Source organism: Lepisosteus oculatus, chromosome 4 (assembly GCF_040954835.1).
Source record: "Lepisosteus oculatus isolate fLepOcu1 chromosome 4, fLepOcu1.hap2, whole genome shotgun sequence".
Lineage (NCBI taxonomy): Eukaryota > Metazoa > Chordata > Actinopteri > Semionotiformes > Lepisosteidae > Lepisosteus > Lepisosteus oculatus.
In genome coordinates, this window is record NC_090699.1 from 28842173 (window position 1) to 28862623 (window position 20451).

General features: G+C 43.0%; 1 protein-coding gene across 1 annotated transcript in view; it reads right to left on the reverse strand.

Moving 5' to 3' along the window:
• Positions 1 to 730: 730 nt before the first annotated feature.
• The window catches only part of mcu (mitochondrial calcium uniporter), a 69243-nt gene continuing 49522 nt past the window's right edge, over positions 731 to 20451 (reverse strand). Inside the window, exons 3-9 of the mRNA XM_006630424.3 lie at positions 12351 to 12420; positions 8038 to 8208; positions 7226 to 7330; positions 6786 to 6946; positions 6312 to 6515; positions 6052 to 6168; positions 731 to 5382 (exon numbers count right to left, since the gene is read on the reverse strand). Of these exons, the coding sequence (XP_006630487.2) occupies positions 5302 to 5382; positions 6052 to 6168; positions 6312 to 6515; positions 6786 to 6946; positions 7226 to 7330; positions 8038 to 8208; positions 12351 to 12420 (909 nt within the window). The 3' untranslated portion in view covers positions 731 to 5301. The remainder of the gene's footprint in view (positions 5383 to 6051; positions 6169 to 6311; positions 6516 to 6785; positions 6947 to 7225; positions 7331 to 8037; positions 8209 to 12350; positions 12421 to 20451) is intronic.

Here is a 20451-nt window from a genome sequence, read left to right on the forward strand (position 1 = left end):
CGCTCTGGATATGATCAGTGGGTTTCTGTCTTGGATTTCTGGAATCTTCCTGACTGGATTTGCGTTGCTGACCACACACCGAGCATAGAATGAATTTAGCTCATCAGGAAGAGAGGCAGACTGTTGTGCGATATAGATGGGTTGCATTTTGTAGTCTGTGATGGTGTGTATACCACTCCACATGGTCCATCAACAAGCATTAGCATTCTGCATGTCTACCCATTTATCCTCGGACACCTTCAAACGGGAAACTGCCACAAAGAAGCTGGCAGGAAGGCCTCAGCTCGACAGATTCATCTGGACATTGGAGCAGAAACTTTGCCAGTGTTATGAACCAATAAACATTTTACTGACACACTGATCTCTTTTCCAGAGATTTTTAAATACGACAGAAAACATCAAGCTCTGCCTTACTAAAAACAGACCAAGAGTCTCTTGTGCTCACCCATTTTCTTCCACAAGTGCCCTGCGTGACCACAAAGTATAGCATATCTATGATGCCAGATACCAGATATCTGTGATGCACCCATGTACACAGAAAGGGATTTTATCTTGGTCATGGGAACTACAGTAACCCATCTGGGATCTGAACTCACAACCTTCCAGTTCTGAGTCCTGAGCCCTGACAACTCCTTCACACGGCACTAGAAAAATCAGGTACTGCATGTTTTTTTTTAATGAAATACTTCTAAAATCTCAAAGAAGTCTCAAAATAGCACAGGAGAGAGAATTTCCAAAAACTGGATAGGTATTTATTGGTAACTGAATTACATTTCTCTTTTATACATATTTCATAAATGATACAGGATTTTACATTTTTAAAGTTTTTATCTTTTTGAACATTACTGCATCCGATGCCAACTCATAAGAACAGAAGGAAAACGGAAAAAACAATCTAAAGGAAACAAAAGACTGAATCAGACATCCTGCTCTGTATTTTTTAAAAGTGTCTTTCTTATAATAAGTTCACACAAACAGGATGAAACTGTAAAACAAATGCACACATTCGAAACTTAAAAAAGAGAGAATTGAAAAAAAGAAAATGTCAAACGTGCACCCTCTGTATGATTCTCAGCATGCCATCAGTAGGAGGGTGTTTCGCATCTCTCCATCCTCCTGTCTGTGTGCACATCAAGGCATCTTGATGGGACAGAGGACATTGGCATGGACAGTCCCTGGACAACAGCCCGGAAAGAGAGGAGGAGCAGACAGAGAAACAGTAGGGAACAGTTGTGTGCAGTTCAAAACAGCACAAAATAACAAAAAACAAATGGTGTGAGAAACCAGTTCAACATCCTATCAGCCCTCACAAAATGAAGCTGGCGAAGTGACCTGACCAGAACTTCACCTGGACTTTTCCACCTTGAACTGGGTTTTATTGTTTATTCATGGTTTGAAGATCCTACTGTCCCATGACAGGGTATTCTTTAAAAACCAAACACAACTTTTTCTGATAAATCTTATAAAGGATTCTAATCCCTCCTTCCCCAAAGAAACATTTCTAATAATCAACCTCAATTCTTCATGCAAACATCAATTACAAACACAACTCTATTCTTATTGAAATGAGAATGAGGGTTCTGCAGACTGCCAGCTTACTTTGAAAGCAGTTGGCTGACGCGTTGCAAGGATGCAGTAGAAAACCTTAGCCAGACAACTTCTCCTCCCAATGTCTAAGGTTTCTGCTCCAGCTAGCTCAGTTGAAGCTAGGGGCGGACACTGTTAGTGCTTACTGTAAAGACAGATACAATAAAGGGGAAGAGGGGAGGTTTATGTATTAATTACCATGTTGCCTCAGGCGCAGTACTCATTTTCTGATGGCACATGGTGAAGATTGTTCGATAAAGTGCAACATTTTGGGCGGTAGTAAGATTGCACTTCAGAATTTCTGAAACAAATCAATTAATTTGGCTCTAATAATAATGTGCTATTCCTAAAAACACATTTAGCTTTTACCCCATCCCCTCCCCCAGGCACAGGGCAGTAACCACAAAGCCAGACACACATCAGCGACATTCCTGTATTCTGCATGCTGTAGCAAACTTGTTCCCCCCACCCCCCAAGCCACACCTCCTCTTGGACTGCAGACATGGCAAGAACAGGACAAGGCTATGTTCGAACAGCCCATAGCCCTGACACATCACATCCACACGAATGGAGGTGACATGATTACCGACACGACTCTGTGATAAAAATACAATGCATTCTTACATGATGCTTGTCATGAAACCGTCTTGTCATGTGATAAAATGAATTCATAGTCAAGTTTTTTTGCTTTCCACCATTGAAACATTATGATGCTACCCTACTACCACTACCAAGACCACCTAACACCCAATCCTATGGCCCCCAACCCACACCGGTGCTTTCTTGTCTCAATGGTCAAGAAAGAATCTTATCAAATGCAAAGGTTTTCAAGTACTAAAGACATCCAGACAACAAATGACTCATCTTGTGTCTTCAGCGAAGGTCCCAATCTTCGGGAGTTACTCAGACACAGCCACCCCCACGGACTTGAGAATACAGTTCAAAGCTTCTAGATGCCTCTTGACATCACCAAGGGAGGCTCCACAATCCCTATATGGGTTTGCATTAGCCTTACCTCTAAACAAGAGCCTTCAGAAACTTGTTCCTCAAACAGTACAGTGTCCCACAGTGGCTGCCTCGTCACTGTACTGTCCATAGAGGGCTGTGAGGCTCCATGTCTCCCCCTGGTGATGGCAGTAGGAACTGCATCTGATGCGATTTTTGGTTCAGCTGTTTTGGTTACAAATCGGCACCGGCCACTTCTTAACCAGGGCAAGTGCAAAGGACTGTACAAAGATGAGTGGCTTAGGGGGGTTCTCTCTCCAGTTGGGCTTCGACTCACTGGCCAAGCCCTACAGACAAGCTGTGAAGATCATGAGCAACACCAGAGATTTCTGCTGTTCTTTAAAACTACTATTGTCCAGCATGAGAATCAAATGCTGTTGCAACCACACCCACCCCCACAGTACAACCTTTATCATTGCAGCAGTGGCCTGTTTCACACTCCCTCCTGTCTTTCCAATGCAAAAATGCTCCTAATTCTTGCTGATGCCACTACCAGCATGGGAAATGTGAGTATGTACAGTACAGAAAATAAGCTAGAATGCTTCTCAACACCCATAGGCATCATTAACACTCAGAACCCAGAAATCAGATCCATACGGTTAACAGCTATGTGACTCATTTCTATTACAATACGGTGAGATTTAATTTAATAACAAAGCAAGATGAAAAATCTCTTGGATTACTGTAATGTGAGTGAGAGGTAAAATAATTTTGCACTGAAAGGCAGGGAAGGTGTGCAAACTGCTGTCATTAACCCACACCTAATCTCACACATACAGGACTACCACTGTAGATCTGAGTGCTGCACAGACTTCAGACCATACATTCACAAGACAGCCACACTGAGAGGCCTAAATTCCGGGCAATGCCAGTCCCAGTGACACAGTGAGCAAACATTACTGGCCCAAGTCACAGCCAGAAACACAGCAAACAGCGTGCAACATACACCTGTCTATACAGGCTGCAGTGAGGCACTGTAGGATCTTTACTTTGTGTCTTTTTACATTGGACAGTGTGGAAAATGCACAGGACAACAGCTCCCATGACTTCCAAAGAATTAAAACATTTTAAAATAAAAAAAAAATGGTGGATTGATGTTTTCCCTGAAAAAAAAGTCTGAGAATTAGAAAGATCTCTAATGAACAGGGGGGTTAGTAATAATTACCCTGCCTTTACAAACTGACAACACATTTCTCAATTCCAATTTGAAAAAAAAAATAGCAGTAAAAATAAAGACAGTAAAACATTATAACAGAATAACAAAAAAGTATTTCTGAAAAGCCCTGATATATACATTCACTTGCTCGGACTTGTGCCGCTGTCAGTATAGTAAAAACAGACTGGAGACGCATAGCATGGGCATTTGCAATCTCTTCTGGTGCTGAGTTTGCGTCTCAATTTACTAAGAGGACAACTACAGCCCCACATGTCCTGCAAGTGCGGTCTCTCGACGCAGTGTTGAGGGGTACAGTACAATGTGTTTAAGTGTGAACCCTAGTTTTCTGCATTCACATACTGCTATTAAGCTTTGACAAATTCATAGAAAATGTCCCCTCTAAGACTTCACAGACGCAAAAGCCCCACTTTCCAAAACATGTTCTGTTGTTTTACCGATTTTTACAAATTTAATATGGCTTTTTAAAAAAAACAGCATGTCACAAATATTTTGATCTCTGTTGTCACAGCCTCCCCCGCAGTGATTGTGGTACAGTGCTCAACCCAAACTCTTTCCTCAGAGTACACTGCTGCTGTTCACACAACATACAGTCAGAGTATGGCTGCTGATTAGAGTATTCTCCATTATTATTAATGTCGAAATAGGTTTCCTGACTCAGAGCAGTAGGAGTGCACTGTAGGAAGAGCCTGTAAGACAGCAGTGCTTGGGGAGGTGAATGTCGTCCGGCAACAGAAGAGGAGGGCTCAATGCAAAAACCTTAAGACCCATTTTCAGTCAGTTGGCTCATCCCTGATCTCCACACTTAACAGGATGACTTCTGTAATCTTTTTGCTTTGGATAATAATCAGCTGAATTTGTTTTCTCCACATAAGAATCAGCTAAAAATTCGGATTCTTAAACGTTTTGACACTTGCTGTAAACTGGGAGAATTTTTTGTTTTGCCCTGAAACAAAAAAACCCCAAACCTTTGAAAAGCCCCCTGTTCATCAGTGAGTGTTATTACCGCAGGCTAACAGGCACCCAATACCCCTCTCCTCCTTTCCTTGGTGGTAACAAGGCATTACGACTGCCCCCTCTGTCCGGCCGCTACGCTCCCTCCTCCCCCTCAGCCGGCTGCTGTGTCAGTCCGCGCCGCGGCCGGCTGGCTGTCGCTGCGCCGGCGTCTTCGCGGTAAATGACAGCATCGCTGCCGTTCTGCTCCCCATGGCTGACGCTCACAGGCTGGGATACAGCAATGTATTGTTTGTGTCTGCGCTGTTCTTCTTTACCTGCCTGGGTTGATTATTGTCCCTTGGTGGTACAAAATGATCTGGGTTCCACTTTTGTGTTGTGTTTTCAGACGAAAGGTAAAAAATAATAAGAACCCCCTCCCCCCACCTTGTTTGGAGCCAGGCTGGAGGGAGACTAGGAGGGTGAGGAGGATGAGGAGTAGAGGGAGTGGGGGGGGGGGGGGGTTGGGGCAATGGTGAGGGAGGAAGAAAGGGAACGAGGGGGAAAGGGGGAGGGGGGAGGGGAGTGGGTCACTCTGCCCATCAATCCTTGTTGCCGGTGATCTGCTGGACGGGGAGCTGCAGCTGTAGGGGGTCTCTCAGGCGCTTCAGGTCCAGCTCAGCCTGAGGAGAGAGGGAGGAAAGGACAGGAAAGAGGAGAGACGGGAGAACGGAGCAGAGGAGCACAGTGAGTGCAGAGAGAGGACAAAATCGGGAGAGCACAGCGAGGAGTGGAAAGGTCCCCCAAAAACCGGGAACGTAGAGTACAGGAGAGCGAAGAGAAGTGGTGAGAGGCAGGGAGGAGAGGAGAATGGAGGACGAGAGAGAGAGAGAGAGAAAAAAGGAGAAAGGGGAGAGGGTGGTTTACACTCGGAACTACTGCATCTGACAGCAGCACTGCTTATAGACAGCGTGTGAGTTTATAGTCAGTGCACCTGAGCAGACAGGGGGCTACTGCTGGACTGAGGAGCTGGGGTCTCGGACTCAAAGTTGAAAAAGGACTGTGAACAGCAGTGGGGGTTGGTGGGAGGGAAGGAGGACGGAAAACAATTCAACAGCTGAAAGGTATAAAGCAAACAAGCTCTTCCATATTCACGTGAGCCAAGCTGATATAACCAGTCATGTAAGACTTCTAATCAAGAAAGGTTTGATAGTTGTACCAAAAGCACAGAAGTGCTTTGGTGTCAAATGGACAAACAGTCTTGTTATATGATAGTTCTTCCAATATAATCTTTAAGGTTATACTTGACTAGGAACAGCCCCTCCCGCCCCCACAGTAGGGTCCCTCCGTACCTGGGCAATGGCGTCCTTCAGCCTGTTGTATTTCTCAAGGTCAAACCGGATCTTCTTCACTCCTTTGTGGAAAAACAGCAGGTACTGTCGATCCCGGGCATCAGGATAGATGTACTCCTACAGAGAGAGGGGGAACAGGACATGAAACACAGAGGTATGGAGAAAGAGGTGGGCTGCTGGTTCCAGGCAGACCTACAGAAAGAGAAGGATGGTCAGAAGAAAGCTCAGCAGACGAGCAGTGTCTGGCTCTGGGGACTGACCTGGCGTGTGAGGACGAAGTACGCGTACATGGCCATGGCGCTGCCGTAGGTGATGAAGTAAGTGACGGGCTCCATGATATCCCAGGAGTACTCCCACCATGTCAGGCGTGCCAGCACGCCGAACTGAGTCGCCATGTATGCCATTCCTCCCCACAGAACCCAGGTGGTCCGGCGCTCTGCCTTCCGGCTCAACTCCTCCTTCATCTGAGGAGAGAGACGGAGGGAAAGGATCGGTGAGACAGAGCGGATGAAGGAGGGGCGGGGACAGGGAATGGCTAAACAAGGCAAGAAGGGCTGAAAACAAGTGAGGCAGGAAAGGGAGGAATGAGGTTGTGGACAGAAAGGAAAGAAGGAGAGAGACGAGGAACAGAGGTACTGAAATCCAGGTGGTAGCAAGCTTTGGAGTGAAAAAGGAACGGATGGAGGGTTGGAGATGAGAGGTCTGTGCTGTATCCAGTGGGCAGGGCTACGGACCTTTTCTAAGGGGAGAAGCTGAGAGTTGAGGTCCTCAAGTCGGCCAATCAGCTCACGCTCCTTGTGCAGCTGGTGCTCCTCAATGCGTAGGGTGGTATAGAGCTGCTGCACCAGCATCTTCACATCATTCAGGGTCTCTGCGTCTTCGTGGGACAGTCGGTCTGAGAGAGGGACAGGGGAAAGCGCTGGAGATGGGCCAGCTGCACCTATAGTGTGCTGTCGGACGGTCGAAGTGAGGCCGTTAACCTCACTTGTCCATAACACACAGCAAGCTGCAGAAGACCTTGGTGGAGAGACCCAATTGTATACATTCAAAACTGAACAATTCTAAATTCTTTGTACAAGAAAGAGAAGCATGTATGCAAAACACTGGACAGGTAAGTCCATTTAAGTCCATTTAAATGACCCTCCCCCAGCACTCCAGCCCAGCCATCTCTCACCTCTCTTGGGCGGCCGGACGTGGTATGTGGTGTCATTGATGACCAAGTTGAAGTCGTCTAGCAGCAGGATGTCTATGCCTGTGGAGGAGGCTACCCGAGCTCCATCTGAGAGAGAAAGGGTCTCGCTGTTTGACAGTGAATTTGAGATATTCCTGTTGCGCACCGCACTAACTAGAATAGCACAAGGGACACCTTTCAGCCCTGATTCTGGAAATCAGTCTGAGAATTCCCACACGTCTGACGAACTGGAAGCTTGGCTGGCTGCAAAATCCACAGCTACTGGTCACAGCCAGAGGAAAACATCGCACTCACAACACAGCTGCCACTGATGGAGAGCCCACATGGTTTGTCTATTCTCATTTATCTGTCTTGTCAGTTGTTTGCCAGCTATAGTATTACCTAGTCATAATTTTATTTTTGTTCTGTGACATTTTGGCAGTCTTTTCAACTGTTTATATAGTACTGTTAATTACAAGTTGTATTATTAGATTTTTGTAATTGTTTGGCAATTGCTCAAATGCTTGTCATTCCAATAAAACTGATTTTGAAAGAATGAATGAGAATGAATGCAGTGTACAAGTGCAGCACAGAGCACTGCATCTGTGATACAATACAGTAAAACTCCTTTACTTTACATGGCAGCATCCTATACTGTATAGAGCTGTGGAATAGAGTTGTGTCCAGTGCTGTATAGAGCAGCACGTCTGTGGAATACAGAGCTGTGTCCTGTGCTGTGTAGAGCAGGTCTGTGGAATAGAGTTGTGTCCAGTGCTGTATAGAGCAGCAGGTCTAGACAATACAAAGACGTTTACCTGTCGAGTAAATGGCGACACGGTCGATGCCCCGATCCTCAGCTTGCAGCTGCTGTAGGAAAATGCCCACAGAGTCGGAAATGGGTTTGAGGGTGAACTGGCAGACCTCCCTCCTTGATGGCAGTCTGACCGAGATTACTGGCAGGCCATTATGGTACAGCACACTCACCTCTGGGAGAGAGGGGAAAAAAGGCAAAAGTTGAGAGAGCTTGGTTTGGCAACACAGATGCAGACAAACAATATCAGCCACAGCACGACACATACAAATAAACCTTAAAATGTAAACTAAGTAACAATACTGTATAAACAATATTATTTACATGACTGTAAACTTCTTGACATCTTCCCTCAATGAAGTCTGAACCTGTACATAATTTCTTATTGGTTTTAAGAAAATTTCTCATGACTACTTAGGGAAGCAGATACATTTTCAAACTGAGAGCCAGGGACACTTGGGTGTACACAGGGAAGGTCCAGGAAATTTCCTCCAGAGAAACCCTGGAACGATTTCACCCAGTACCTACAATACATCAGCCTAGTAATTCTGCAACCACAAAAAATCCCTATTGATCGGTGTATATAGGAAAGGGTTTTTCAAACAGACAGGCAAAGAGGGTCAAACATATTTGCCTGATCTGAAATATTTTTTGTGCTCAGGATTTATCACTGTTTGGGATTAAACAAGCCACTCAGAGTGCACCTAAACAGCCTGTCTGCAACTTTAATCACATAGCGTCACCTGTTAGTGGCCTGATCTCACCAGATCTCAGAAGACAAAAAAGTCTGATCCTCGCCAGTGCCAATGCTGCTTATAAGCGATATTGGAAGACCATCTGGTGGCATTCTTCCATCCAGTTTCTCCCATTTTCAGACCAGTATGGTAACTGGAAACACTGTGCTGTAGGAGGTACAGACTTTTGAATGAGTTGTTAAAACAATTATCATCCTGACTAATTGGTCAGGATGATATGGCATTTTTTGAAAAAGTAGGGGTGCTAAGCTCTGCTTCCTAGCTCGTTCCATTTTTGGGTTTGGTCAATCAGGCTTTCAATCAATGGGTGAGGCAATTTTGCATGTCTCCATCAGACCTACTGTGCAGTCAGGCTGTTGTCGCATGATGCCTGCTGCATGTCACGGGGGTGATCAGGATAATGAAGGTAGTCAGCAAAGCCACTGGTGCACAACAGCTACAACTGGCAGACATCTATACCAAACCAGCAGCGGAGAAGGCCAAAAGAATCTGTCAAGACCACCCCTTGCACAGTATATCTGAGCTCCTTCCATCAGGAAGCTGATTTAGACTACCCAAATTTAAGTGCAATAGAACTTAGCCTTTATTCTTTATTCCCATGGCTATTATCCTGATTTATCTGGACATATCCTGATTCATCTGACTGTATATTTTACTTTTTTATTTTTCTTCAAACATGTACCTTATGCATCTACAGTACCTCGCATGCTGATGGACCAATTTTTTTATTTTGTTCTACATTGTGAAGATTATTTAAACAGCCAACTTGTTTTCCCTCATCTTATGCCTGTATGTTTCTTATTTGTAAATGGCACATGTTGTGTTAAACATGTTACGTATTGTGTCATGTCTTGTACCTGCTTGCAATGAAAATGTCCCACCTGGGACATTAAAACAAAGTAGTGGGTGATGCACCTCAGTGGTGGATGAAGTGGGTCCCAGCATTTTTCAACACTTTTGGATCCTTTGGTAAGAAAAGTGCTGTATAAATACAATTAATTATTGTTATTAATATTTTATTATTAATAACAATAATGATTAAAATGTTTAAGGATAAATCCAGTAGATTCATTGTCAAATTTTCTCCAACAGAGGGCAGTGCCATACAGACAGTTATACCTGAAAGGCATTCCCCTCAGAGTACAGTTATTATATATTATACTTCTCAGATTTACTCATCTAATACAGCAATCTAACACGACAGAGGCCAAGGAGGTGCTGGGAAGATCAGATTTCTGCAGGATATTAATCAGGTCTGCCTGATGTTTCAAAAAAGGTGAATAACCACGCCAGCGATTTCTCACTTTCTTTAAAAGATTAAATGAACTGAACCGCTGCACACCAGGATCCTGTGGGTTGTGGGGAGGTGTGGGTCTTGCCAAAAACAGATTTCACCATGTAACTGCTGGGTGTAGGTTTAGCAGATATTGCCTTATCTGAAAAGTGCTCTGAGATACTTAACTGCAATGAAAACTGGGAACAGAACAGCTCACTGTTGATGTAAGAAGACCTCCTAGCCACTCCAGAACCAAAACCCAGACTGAGATTGTCCTCAATCCATTATCCTAGCCTTGGAAGTCTGTTCTTACTGAGATTGATTAGATTAGGTCCTTCATTTCCTTACACACTCAACCCAACAAGCAACCCAACTCTACAGAAAATCCTGGTCAACTAGCTTATCGTTCACGTTTCCTCATGATGTCCCGCCTTTGACCTGGCAAGGCTTGCATCTTCACAAAGCTCTTTTGAGAAATGCTTTAAGCCATGTCTTGACAGTGCCCCATCACTTGAGTCACTGGGCTGATCGAGGCAAATTATTATTCGACCACCAGTCTTCTTGTATCACTCTGTGGAGTCAAACCGGTAGATACACCTGCTCCGTTCACAAAAGTCGTACAAAAGGGAGATTATGACATTTAGCTTGCGTGTTTTCTGAGGGTATTTAATTTGTAGGCGTCTTAATCCATCATGGCTGGGCTGTTAGCTTTCAGCGAGTGGAAAAAACACTAGAAATTGTAAAACGCTTAGATGGGATTGATAGTAACATGAACAACTTAACAGAGAACCCATTAGATTTAAAATAAACCTTTTTGGTGACATACACGTCTCAAAAGATTCACACCGTAATTACAATTAACAAGGATTTATTTTTGTTGTATTTCTCCAATTACTGTGCATCAGGGCTGTGCTGATGTATATTCCTGGAGACTTCAAACCTGATCTGTCCTCAATAACTCCTTCACATTCTGTCTGCTGGCTCTTATTGCTGATATCATTGCGACATTTTTAAAATGAACTTCGGAATTAATCAAACCGGCTTTGCATTGCTGCCCCCTCAGCAGCTGCCAGCAATTATTGTTTTGTTTTTTAAATTAACAGGTACTAGCTAAAAACTGTTTAACAAGCGTCCTTTTCCAATCAGCTCAGCATTACAGAGTCCCCACACAATAAAGCATGGCTCTAAACTCTCCAGGTTTCATTTCTGACTGCTTCACCTGCTTTAACAGCTTTAATAAGGGTCATTAAAGGTTCTGCGTTTCCTACAGAAATTGCTGACAGTTGATAACCAGAATAAACAAGTGTAAAGACATTACTAACAAAGAATAGGCTGCACACCTGTCTCATAAAGCAAAGGCATTCAGTCTGAGAAACACCCTTGATTAAATAAAACACGGATTAACAAACACAATGGGGAAGATTAATCAAAGGTCACTTGCTAGTTGGATGATATTCTTCTGTGCTAATGCCTCCCACCTCCATTCTGGGAAATCCAGTATTCCAGGATTTTGATCCAGCCATCACCTAGTCTTCAATTTTTGAATCTACACAGCATGTTTGTGGTACCAAACTTACACTGGGAATAATTCATTGGACCTCACAACTCTTAAAAGCTCCCAAAACACATCCTAGAGCTGACCTAAGCAAGTCTGGTAGAGAGTGTGCATTCTTTTAACATTTCCACTTGGTGTGGGAGTCTTAGTGTTAGGGGTAGAGCTAAACTCTCAAGGATTATAAACACAGGCAGCAAAATGATTGGTTAAAAAGAACCAGCTGATCCACGTCTACACTAGGAGTGTTTACAGGAAAGAAGAAGTAATAGTAAATTATGCCTCACATCCACTAAGCTTCCAATCTGAAAAATTACCCTCCAGAAGATATTTTAGAGAACCAAAGGTTACAAAAAACAATTTTAAGAAGTCGTTCATTCTATGTGCCGTTACTCTTTAAAACCGTGATGTATGAGCCCCTTCAGAACACAGCACTTACAGCATATATATGCATGCAGCTCACACTTGAATCTTACATTTCTGTACTGTATTGTATCACATTGTTATTTACATTAGATTGATTGTATACATCTGTAAAATACACTGATTTTTTTGTCATCCATATATACAGTTTTTGTTGTTGTCTCAGCGAGGCCAAAGGACACTTTCCACTGTATGTGGACAATAAAGTAAATTCTGATTTTATTAGTCTGTAAAAAAAAAAGAAAACTGAAGACTGAAGCTAGGAAGAAATGAGGCTTTATAACTTCCTTTCCTACAATGCACAAACTCACCGTCGGGTGATGCTGCAACAGATGAGCACAGCAGTCTTTGACCCTTCCATGTTGGGATTGCCTTCCAGGCCTGTGGAGAGAGAAAACAGAGAGTGAAGAGGGAGGAGAGATGAAAAGGAATGGAAATGTTTTAAAGAAACTCCTTGACAACCATTTATTGGTTATCCCAGTCTGGAATCCCAGACTGACCCTGACTGAGGCTATTCATTCCTTCCCAAAAATCCCTGTCTAGCAGGCTCCTGTGTCTGTGGGTCTGCCTGCATGGGTATGAGTTCCTGTGAGTGCCTTTTATCCCTGGTTGCTATAAACCAGTGTACAGTGTGTTGCAGTACAGCAGACAGAGTTTACTGGCTGCCCCACCTTACTGAGGAGTATTATTGGCTTGTGGCTGCCCTGGTCTCATGGAAACTCTGAGCTGCTGGAAACGCACACGGTACACAAAGAATTATATTCCACAAACTTCAGTTGCTAAGATGCGCAGAACCCGAGATACCTCTGTGAAACGCACTCTTATTGTTTCCCCAAACAGGCACAAATCGGAAACAGCAGACTGCAACAACGTCGTTGTTCTTTGTGTAATTTGAACATTGGCGAGAAAAGCAATGCAAGAACAGGGGCCAGTTATGAACCAGGGAAATGTAATAACTCTGTCAGAGTGTGTTACCGTGAAACCACACTGTGGAGACGCATTGCCTGCACAATAGGAGACCTGGAGAGATTCCAAAACCCCCCTGTCTTTCCCTTTACCTGCCCCCTCCCTCCCTTACATCCCCTGCATCTCCCATCAAAGCATGCCAGATGGGAAACATATGTTTGGAATAAAAAAAACGGGCACATTTTCTTCTCAAAGATCTGGCATGACAAACAGACCTTGTAAGGCATTGTAATAAAAGCTGTGCATCACCGCCAAGCAGGCTGACGTGCAGACTTCCCCCATGATAAAGAGGAAGAGGGATCAGGCATGAAGTGCCATCTCCATTTATTTCATCTCATAGAATTTCCTTTAGATCCCTGCATTAAAATGGCTTGCTCTGATAAAACACTTACACAATATCAGATCAGAACCAAATCAGAAAAAATATAAATAACAATTTCAGAACAGTGGCTGAGTTTGGAGTCTAGCTCCTGACTGTGATGCAGTGCCGTGATCCCAGGAAACAGCAGACCAGAACAGGAACATCTGTTCCCTTGTAACCCAAACCAGCCAGCCATGGGCCACTGTGCAATGGATACTAAACTGCTCCAGAATTTATAGCACACAAGGGATAGGCACTGATGTTGATTCCAGATAACGTTTGATTTAGGATTTTTATCCTGACCCCCATTAAACATCACACACAGCAAAAAACGCAAGACTTTTAAAAAATACATCCATGCCTGCATTTTTAAACTCAATTGCAAAGAAGTGACGTTCATGGGAGTATGTTGATATGTTCTTAGATGACGGCAAAGCAGGCCATAGATGTGCAATACTTACACAGCTCCGTGCCCCCACCCTGAAGCACATGGCAGAGAGACCCTCCCCCACAGCCCTGCCTCTCTCTACAGTGACGTTACATTTTAGAGAGAAGGATGCTGTATGGATATAATGCAACAAACTCCAAACCGTCTATATAATGCACCAGCATGTCAAGTGAAAACGGTTACCTGTGGCTTTCTTTAGTTGTGGGCAGTACCGTTACAAAAAACACAAACATGTTTCTCTGCACAGTCTCTTTCGTTTATTCCTTTCACCTGAATTAAAAAATCTACATATCTCCATAAATTCTTGATTTCAGAATTTTATGGAGTAGAGCTTGTATTATACAGAAAAGCAGAGTAACTACAATATAGTGCGATAATTACACTGGTCAATGATACTGCTGAACTTCAACACAGGCCATAGCTAGAACCGCACTAAACAGGTTACGTTTAGGTCACCATACTGAGCACCGAGATCAGCTTCCTTTCAGAACTCAGAAACACTACTTCTAGCACTGTGTGCAGCAACATGCAACAACTTACAGCACATAAACTTAAATAATTGCTGCTTTCAGTTATGCATCGCAGTAAAGAAAATTGCATCAGCTTTATGATGACTAACATTTTTATATAGAGCCTGGTGGGCTCATCAGAATGCTACTTCACTACCGACTGAAATAACTCAGGCTCCACTGAGGGCTAAAGGGGAAAAACGAGCAGCCGACTGGAACTAAGTTCACTAACCAGGCCAATAAGGATCTGTCTCATCTGAGTTTAACTTGAAGAAATGGCCTTGCATCCAGATATTATCATCATTAATACAGAATGGAAGAACATTTGTTTAGTAGATCTAGGGTCCAATCATTTTTTCATGGGTAATGGCTTTGGCAACATGACAGGTTAGCTTGTTCCAGACTCCCACACCCTTTTGGGTGAAGATATGCCCCCAAGTTCTAATAGGGTAATTTAATATCAGGCTCTGCTTAACAAAATTGGGAGTGGTGTATATGCATTTATATGAAATGAATATTGTATGGTCAAATTATATATCACCATGAGAAATATATAAATACTAACATGTACTTGGCCCAGAACAGAACCTTGCGGAACACCACTGGAGACAGTATTCTGAGATGTAAAACCACCAATAAACATGTGTATTCCACAAAAGAATTGGTCCATCCTTAAGGTACTTAAGGTTGTGTGAAGAATACAACACAAAGCAACAGCATTCAGATCCAGAAGAAAAACTGACAACTGATCCATTGTCCTCAGACTTCAAGCATATCCTCTTAATAAGAGCAGTGTCTGACACAGAAGAGGAAATGCATTCTGGAAAGCTTCCTGCAGGTCATTGTGGGCTACATGCTACTGTATCTGAAAGTCCACCTCAGGCTTCTCAGGGAACACCTTCACCCCAAGAAGGTCAACTGGAAATAGACTCATAATTTCTTAAAATGCCTTGCTCAATACTGAAGTAGTGGTGGTTTGTTTAAAAGCAGAAGCTACCACCCCAGGCTTCAGTGAACTCCTTAGAATTACTAACTGAAAATTAACTCGCAGCAGGAAAGCATGAAGATAACCTTGCACCAGGCACAAAGATGGCAGAAGCACATACAGTAGAAATCATTAATTGTACCGTGCATGACCTGAAACAGATGGTTTTGCAGAAGTTTAATTTTTTTTTAAACGACATGAGCAGAAGAACTATACAACTAGGCAGTTCCACTATATCAGGAGGGTGTGTGTTTATTTAACCCAGCAGGGTGACAAAGTTGCATTAAGAATGCAGGACTGTGAGGACTGGTGGCCTTCCAGGTTTGAGGGAGATTCCCTTATCTTATCTCATTGGGTAAACAATGGATCATCAATGGCACAAGAAAGCAGTACATTAATTAATTATGAAGTGTTAATGAAGATCCAGCCAAAGATTCTATTTCTTCTGCAACAATGCAGCCTAAGACATTACATTCCCCCCAAGAATAAGGTTAAGTGGCTCCAGATCATAGTCCTAAAATATTCTTTCTACTTTGATTTATACAAATGTACCAAAGAAGCTGACTGTGTAATTATAACATTACTAAACACATTGCTTCTTTCAGCCTACATGTGTACTCCAAACAAAGGAGCACCCTTGAAATATCCAGCACTCAATGTTGTCAACTATGCCAGCCCACCACTCAGAAAACCCAAAATGGAACAAACTATGATGCAACACAGATTCTAAGCCATCACTCTGCACACTTTCATTAAAATGGATTTTGGGATAGTGCAAAATAAGACCAGTGTAGCCTGGATACTGTTGTTTCCTAGTAAAGAGGGAAAAGCAGGAATAGGCACCAATGTAAGAGAAAACAAATGCAGCCTTGAACACTGTGGGAATTACCGCGGCCTGGTGAGCAAACTTGACCCACACTTTGAGTTAACAAAGGAGAGGAGGCCATTTGCCCCATCTAACCATTTGGTAGTTAGTAGCTCATTGATCCATGGATCTCATCCAGGAAGAAGCCAATGTAGCAGCTTCGACAACAGGGCTGGGAAGCTTGTTCCAGACTTCCATAACACTCGGAGGAAAGAAGTGTTTCCTGTTCCTAGTTCTAAATGCACTGCCACAAGGTCTTGGCCCTGAAGCATCCTCTCATGCACTTCTCCTCCTTATGTATCTGCAAACTGTGCCCTGTCCTGATCCTTGAAACGCACAGCATTGCCAAAGTGGCACTACAACATATATTTTCCCAAGTCTTTGGAAAGAAAACTAACCTAAGACTTCCCATGTTCGGGTACCTTCAGCCCAGGAATACAGCAGTGCACTTTCGCTCTTTGAGCCTCCACGCTGTGGCTAACTGAATGACAACTGAATCTCTTCAGCAGCTCAAGAACATTTGAGTGGGTCAAATTCTAGTACAGGAACAGCAATGTACAGCAGTTTAATCCATCTTAAAACTCAACTGACAGTCCTGACTCTCAGCTAGCACAGGATTCACAAACACAAAGAGACACTGAGGGATAGAAGATGAAAATGAAATAGGTCAAGACTGCATGCTGCTCAGTGCATTTTTTTGCCAGGCACTGAAATCATGGGACATGAATTATTGCAGTATTGCCTCTCTCTTTGTAGCGTTCCTGGAGTAAGTGTACTGAGTAAACATGACTCATGTTGGAAGTGAAGAAGCACCACATGGCTGGTTCTACACTGGGAGACGGAGAGTTTCAGGAGGACTGTAGCTTTGGCAACCTGTGTTATATATTTAATCAGCTCCAAGCACATGCAGTATTTGGTTTCTAAATCAGTCACACATGAATACAGGACTATTATTTACTGCCATTGCTGCATGACAACAGGACAAATACACAACTTAAGATTTGCAATAAGTGTTTATTGATAAATTGATCAAATCTCTGCAGCCAACACAGGACCAATGTTTACTGTACACGTGAGCATGAAACACAAATCGCTGGGCTGTGCTTTTGGAGTTTCTGGGCTGTGTAGGAATGTGTGGGGAGGGAGGCAGGACTGAGCCAGCAGGACCAGTAAGGAGAGATGGGGTGGGGCAGTAGAGATGTTCACAGCAGAAGGAGGGAGCATGTCATGTCACTGTGTTCAGAGGGGAGACTAAAAAGAGATGACTGTAGGCCATCTTTCATCCTCCTTCTGAGTCGCAATACCATGATATTTGACATCTCTCTGTTGTTTTAAAACAGAAATACGCCTTTGGATTAGAGATGGAGAATCAAACACTGTACCTTCCCAATCAAAATAAATCCAAAAATACAAACAATTTGAAAAACAACAGAACAGTGGCGGAGTTTGGAGACTAGCTCCTGACTCTGTGATGCAGTGCAGAGATCCCAGGAAACAGCAGAGCAGAACAGGAACATCTGTTCTCTTGTTACCCAAACCAGCCAGCCATGAGCCTCTGTGCAATGGTATCCTGGCCAAATCTCCCATTGGCCTTTACCAATCATGGCCTCCTAATAATCCCCATCTATGAACTGGCTTCATTATTCTGTTCTCCTCCCCACTGATAGCTGGTGTGTAGTGAGTGTACTGGTGCACTATGGCTGCCATCACATCATCCAGGTGGGGCTGCACATTGGTTGTGGTGGAGGGGAGCCCCATTACCTGGAAAGCGGTGTCCAGAAAAGCGCTACAGTAGTGTCAGCAATTATAAAGAAAAGAGGGAAGGGGGGTTGGACAGCGTTTCCAGAAAAACAAGGAAGATTAATAATGCAGGAGTTGTGTGTGATGAAATTACAACAGCTGCAACCCACCATCGCCAGAGCAGAGGAGCTGAGCTCCAGGTGATCGGCAACACAGAGCGAGCAGAGCAGAGCAATTAATGCCTTGACTGTAAATTATTGATACACAGAGAGAGTGTTGTGGAGAGTGAGATTAAAGACAGAGAAAGTGAGAGTGAGAGTGAACACAGCCAGCGACGGAAAGTGAGAGGGGCGTGATGAAGTACTACTGGAAAACTGCTTTTTATTAAGAAAGAAACTTGAAATTAATAGCAGCCGTGGCAGTGGGGTATGACTACCATAAGAATTAATTATGTGGTTGTTTTTTTTTATTATACCTTAATATGTTGTCCTTATAACAATTTGTCACACCGATTCCAGTGTTTCTCACTAATTTTACCTTCAGCATCACGCCTTTCCTGGGGAGAGATGGCAGACTGACAGTATAGTATCACAGAGAAGAAAAAAGTGACCCAATTTACTGTTACCATGTTTCCATATATTAGCAAAGAAACCAAAATAACTAAATTGTGGTTAGAGGATATTTTAAAATCCTACACAGAAATCTTTACCTGTCTAGCCCTTCATATCTTTTTAAAGCTGAGGTTATAAAACACTAAAATATGATCTTTTGCACAACAGAAAGGAAAAGACAGACGTGACACATCCACATCAGACTGTTCTTTTCTCTGGTATAGAATCAAGAAAGGACTTTGGTCCCATTTTCTGAGCCAAAAGGAAGTAAACCAATGTTTTTCTTTTTCTGTGCAGAAATGTAGAATAATTTATATAGTTACATAATATGGTATTTTCTTTATCATATTAAGGATTAAGACGTACACTAGGCATGTACCTACCACCCAAAGGTTCAGGAGAGGTACTGACAGATGTGCTAATTGTTCTTTTTAAAAATTTAATAAAACAGCATTATTGCATTTAACTGAGAATATTAATTATAACTTGATTCTCCACGTCATTAGAACCAAGCTGTGCTTTATTTACAAATACAGCTGACCAATTTTGACCTGTCTGCCACTGCTGAAGCATGTCAAGATGGTTGCACAGGTTCTTGTTGGCGTTATGAAGAAAAACATGGTGGTATTGGATAAACGTGCTCACGTTCGGCCACCCCCAAACAATATCTCTTTCAGAAGCAATGAAGTGCAAGAACAATAAAAGAAAAAAGAAATATAATTATTTAATGCGCTGTAAAGCATTCATTATTAAACTAAAAACAAACTAAGGTTGCTGCTGGAAGAGGTGTTAGTGGGGCCAGCAGGGGGCGCTCACCCTGGAGTCCATGTGGGTCCTAATACCCCAGTATAGTGACGGGGACACTATACTGTAAACAGGCGCCATCCATTGGATGAGTCATAAAACCGAGGTCCTGACTCTCTGTGGTCATTAAAAACCCTCTTTCGGGCGCTTCTCAAAAAGAGTAGGGGTGTCCCGGCGTCCTGGCCAAATTTCCCATTGGCCCTTATCAATCATGGCCTCCTAATAATCCCCCTCTATGAATTGGCTTCATTACTCTGCTCTCCTCCCCACTGATAGCTGGTGTGTGGTGAGTGTTTCTGGCGCACTATGGCTGCCGTCGCATCATCCAGGTGGATGCTGCACATTAGTGGTGGTGGTGGGGAGTCCCCATTACCTGTAAAGCGCTTTGAGTGGAGTGTCCAGAAAAGCGCTATATAAGTGTAAGCAAGTATTATTATTATTATTATTATTATGCCATCTGTGACTGCCTAATGACTGAAATGCAATAAAGACTTAAAATTGGAATATATTGCAATAAAGTTAAAAATGGGTTAGTACACAATTTAATTCTTTTAATAGTCATCAGGTTTGGACAACTACAGAACATTTAATTTAACTTCAAATGCAGACATATCGGCAATGACAATGTACAAGCTAAGGCCAGAGGGACACGTGGACACTCGCCCAAGAATTCACAGAAAATGTTAAATCTTTAGCTTTATCATTCTCTAGCTGTTCTGAAGAGCTTTGATCACTTCTTTGTTCAATGCGAAAATGTGCTTCTGATCTATGGTGAAGAAAGAAAAAAGAAATAATTAGGCAGTACTGGGATAAGAACAGCTTTACAGCATCCTTGGATTTTCAAGTAACTGAAGACTTTGCAAGGAGAAAAGAAAGATGCGTTAAATGCGAGCACAGATGACATTTCTAATCCGACTGGTTTGTGATTATTGCATAATTTGTGTATCAGATTTGCATTCTCATTAATACCACTACACACTCGGCTTCGCTGACAGTAAAGTCAGGCTCTGCCACTGCTGCAGGACTGGTCTGACTGTTGTTTATTTCAACTGGGTGCCGAAAGGTGTTATAAGAGAGTTTTGCTACGTTAATATTCCATCAAGAGTGTATAAAAACTTCAAAC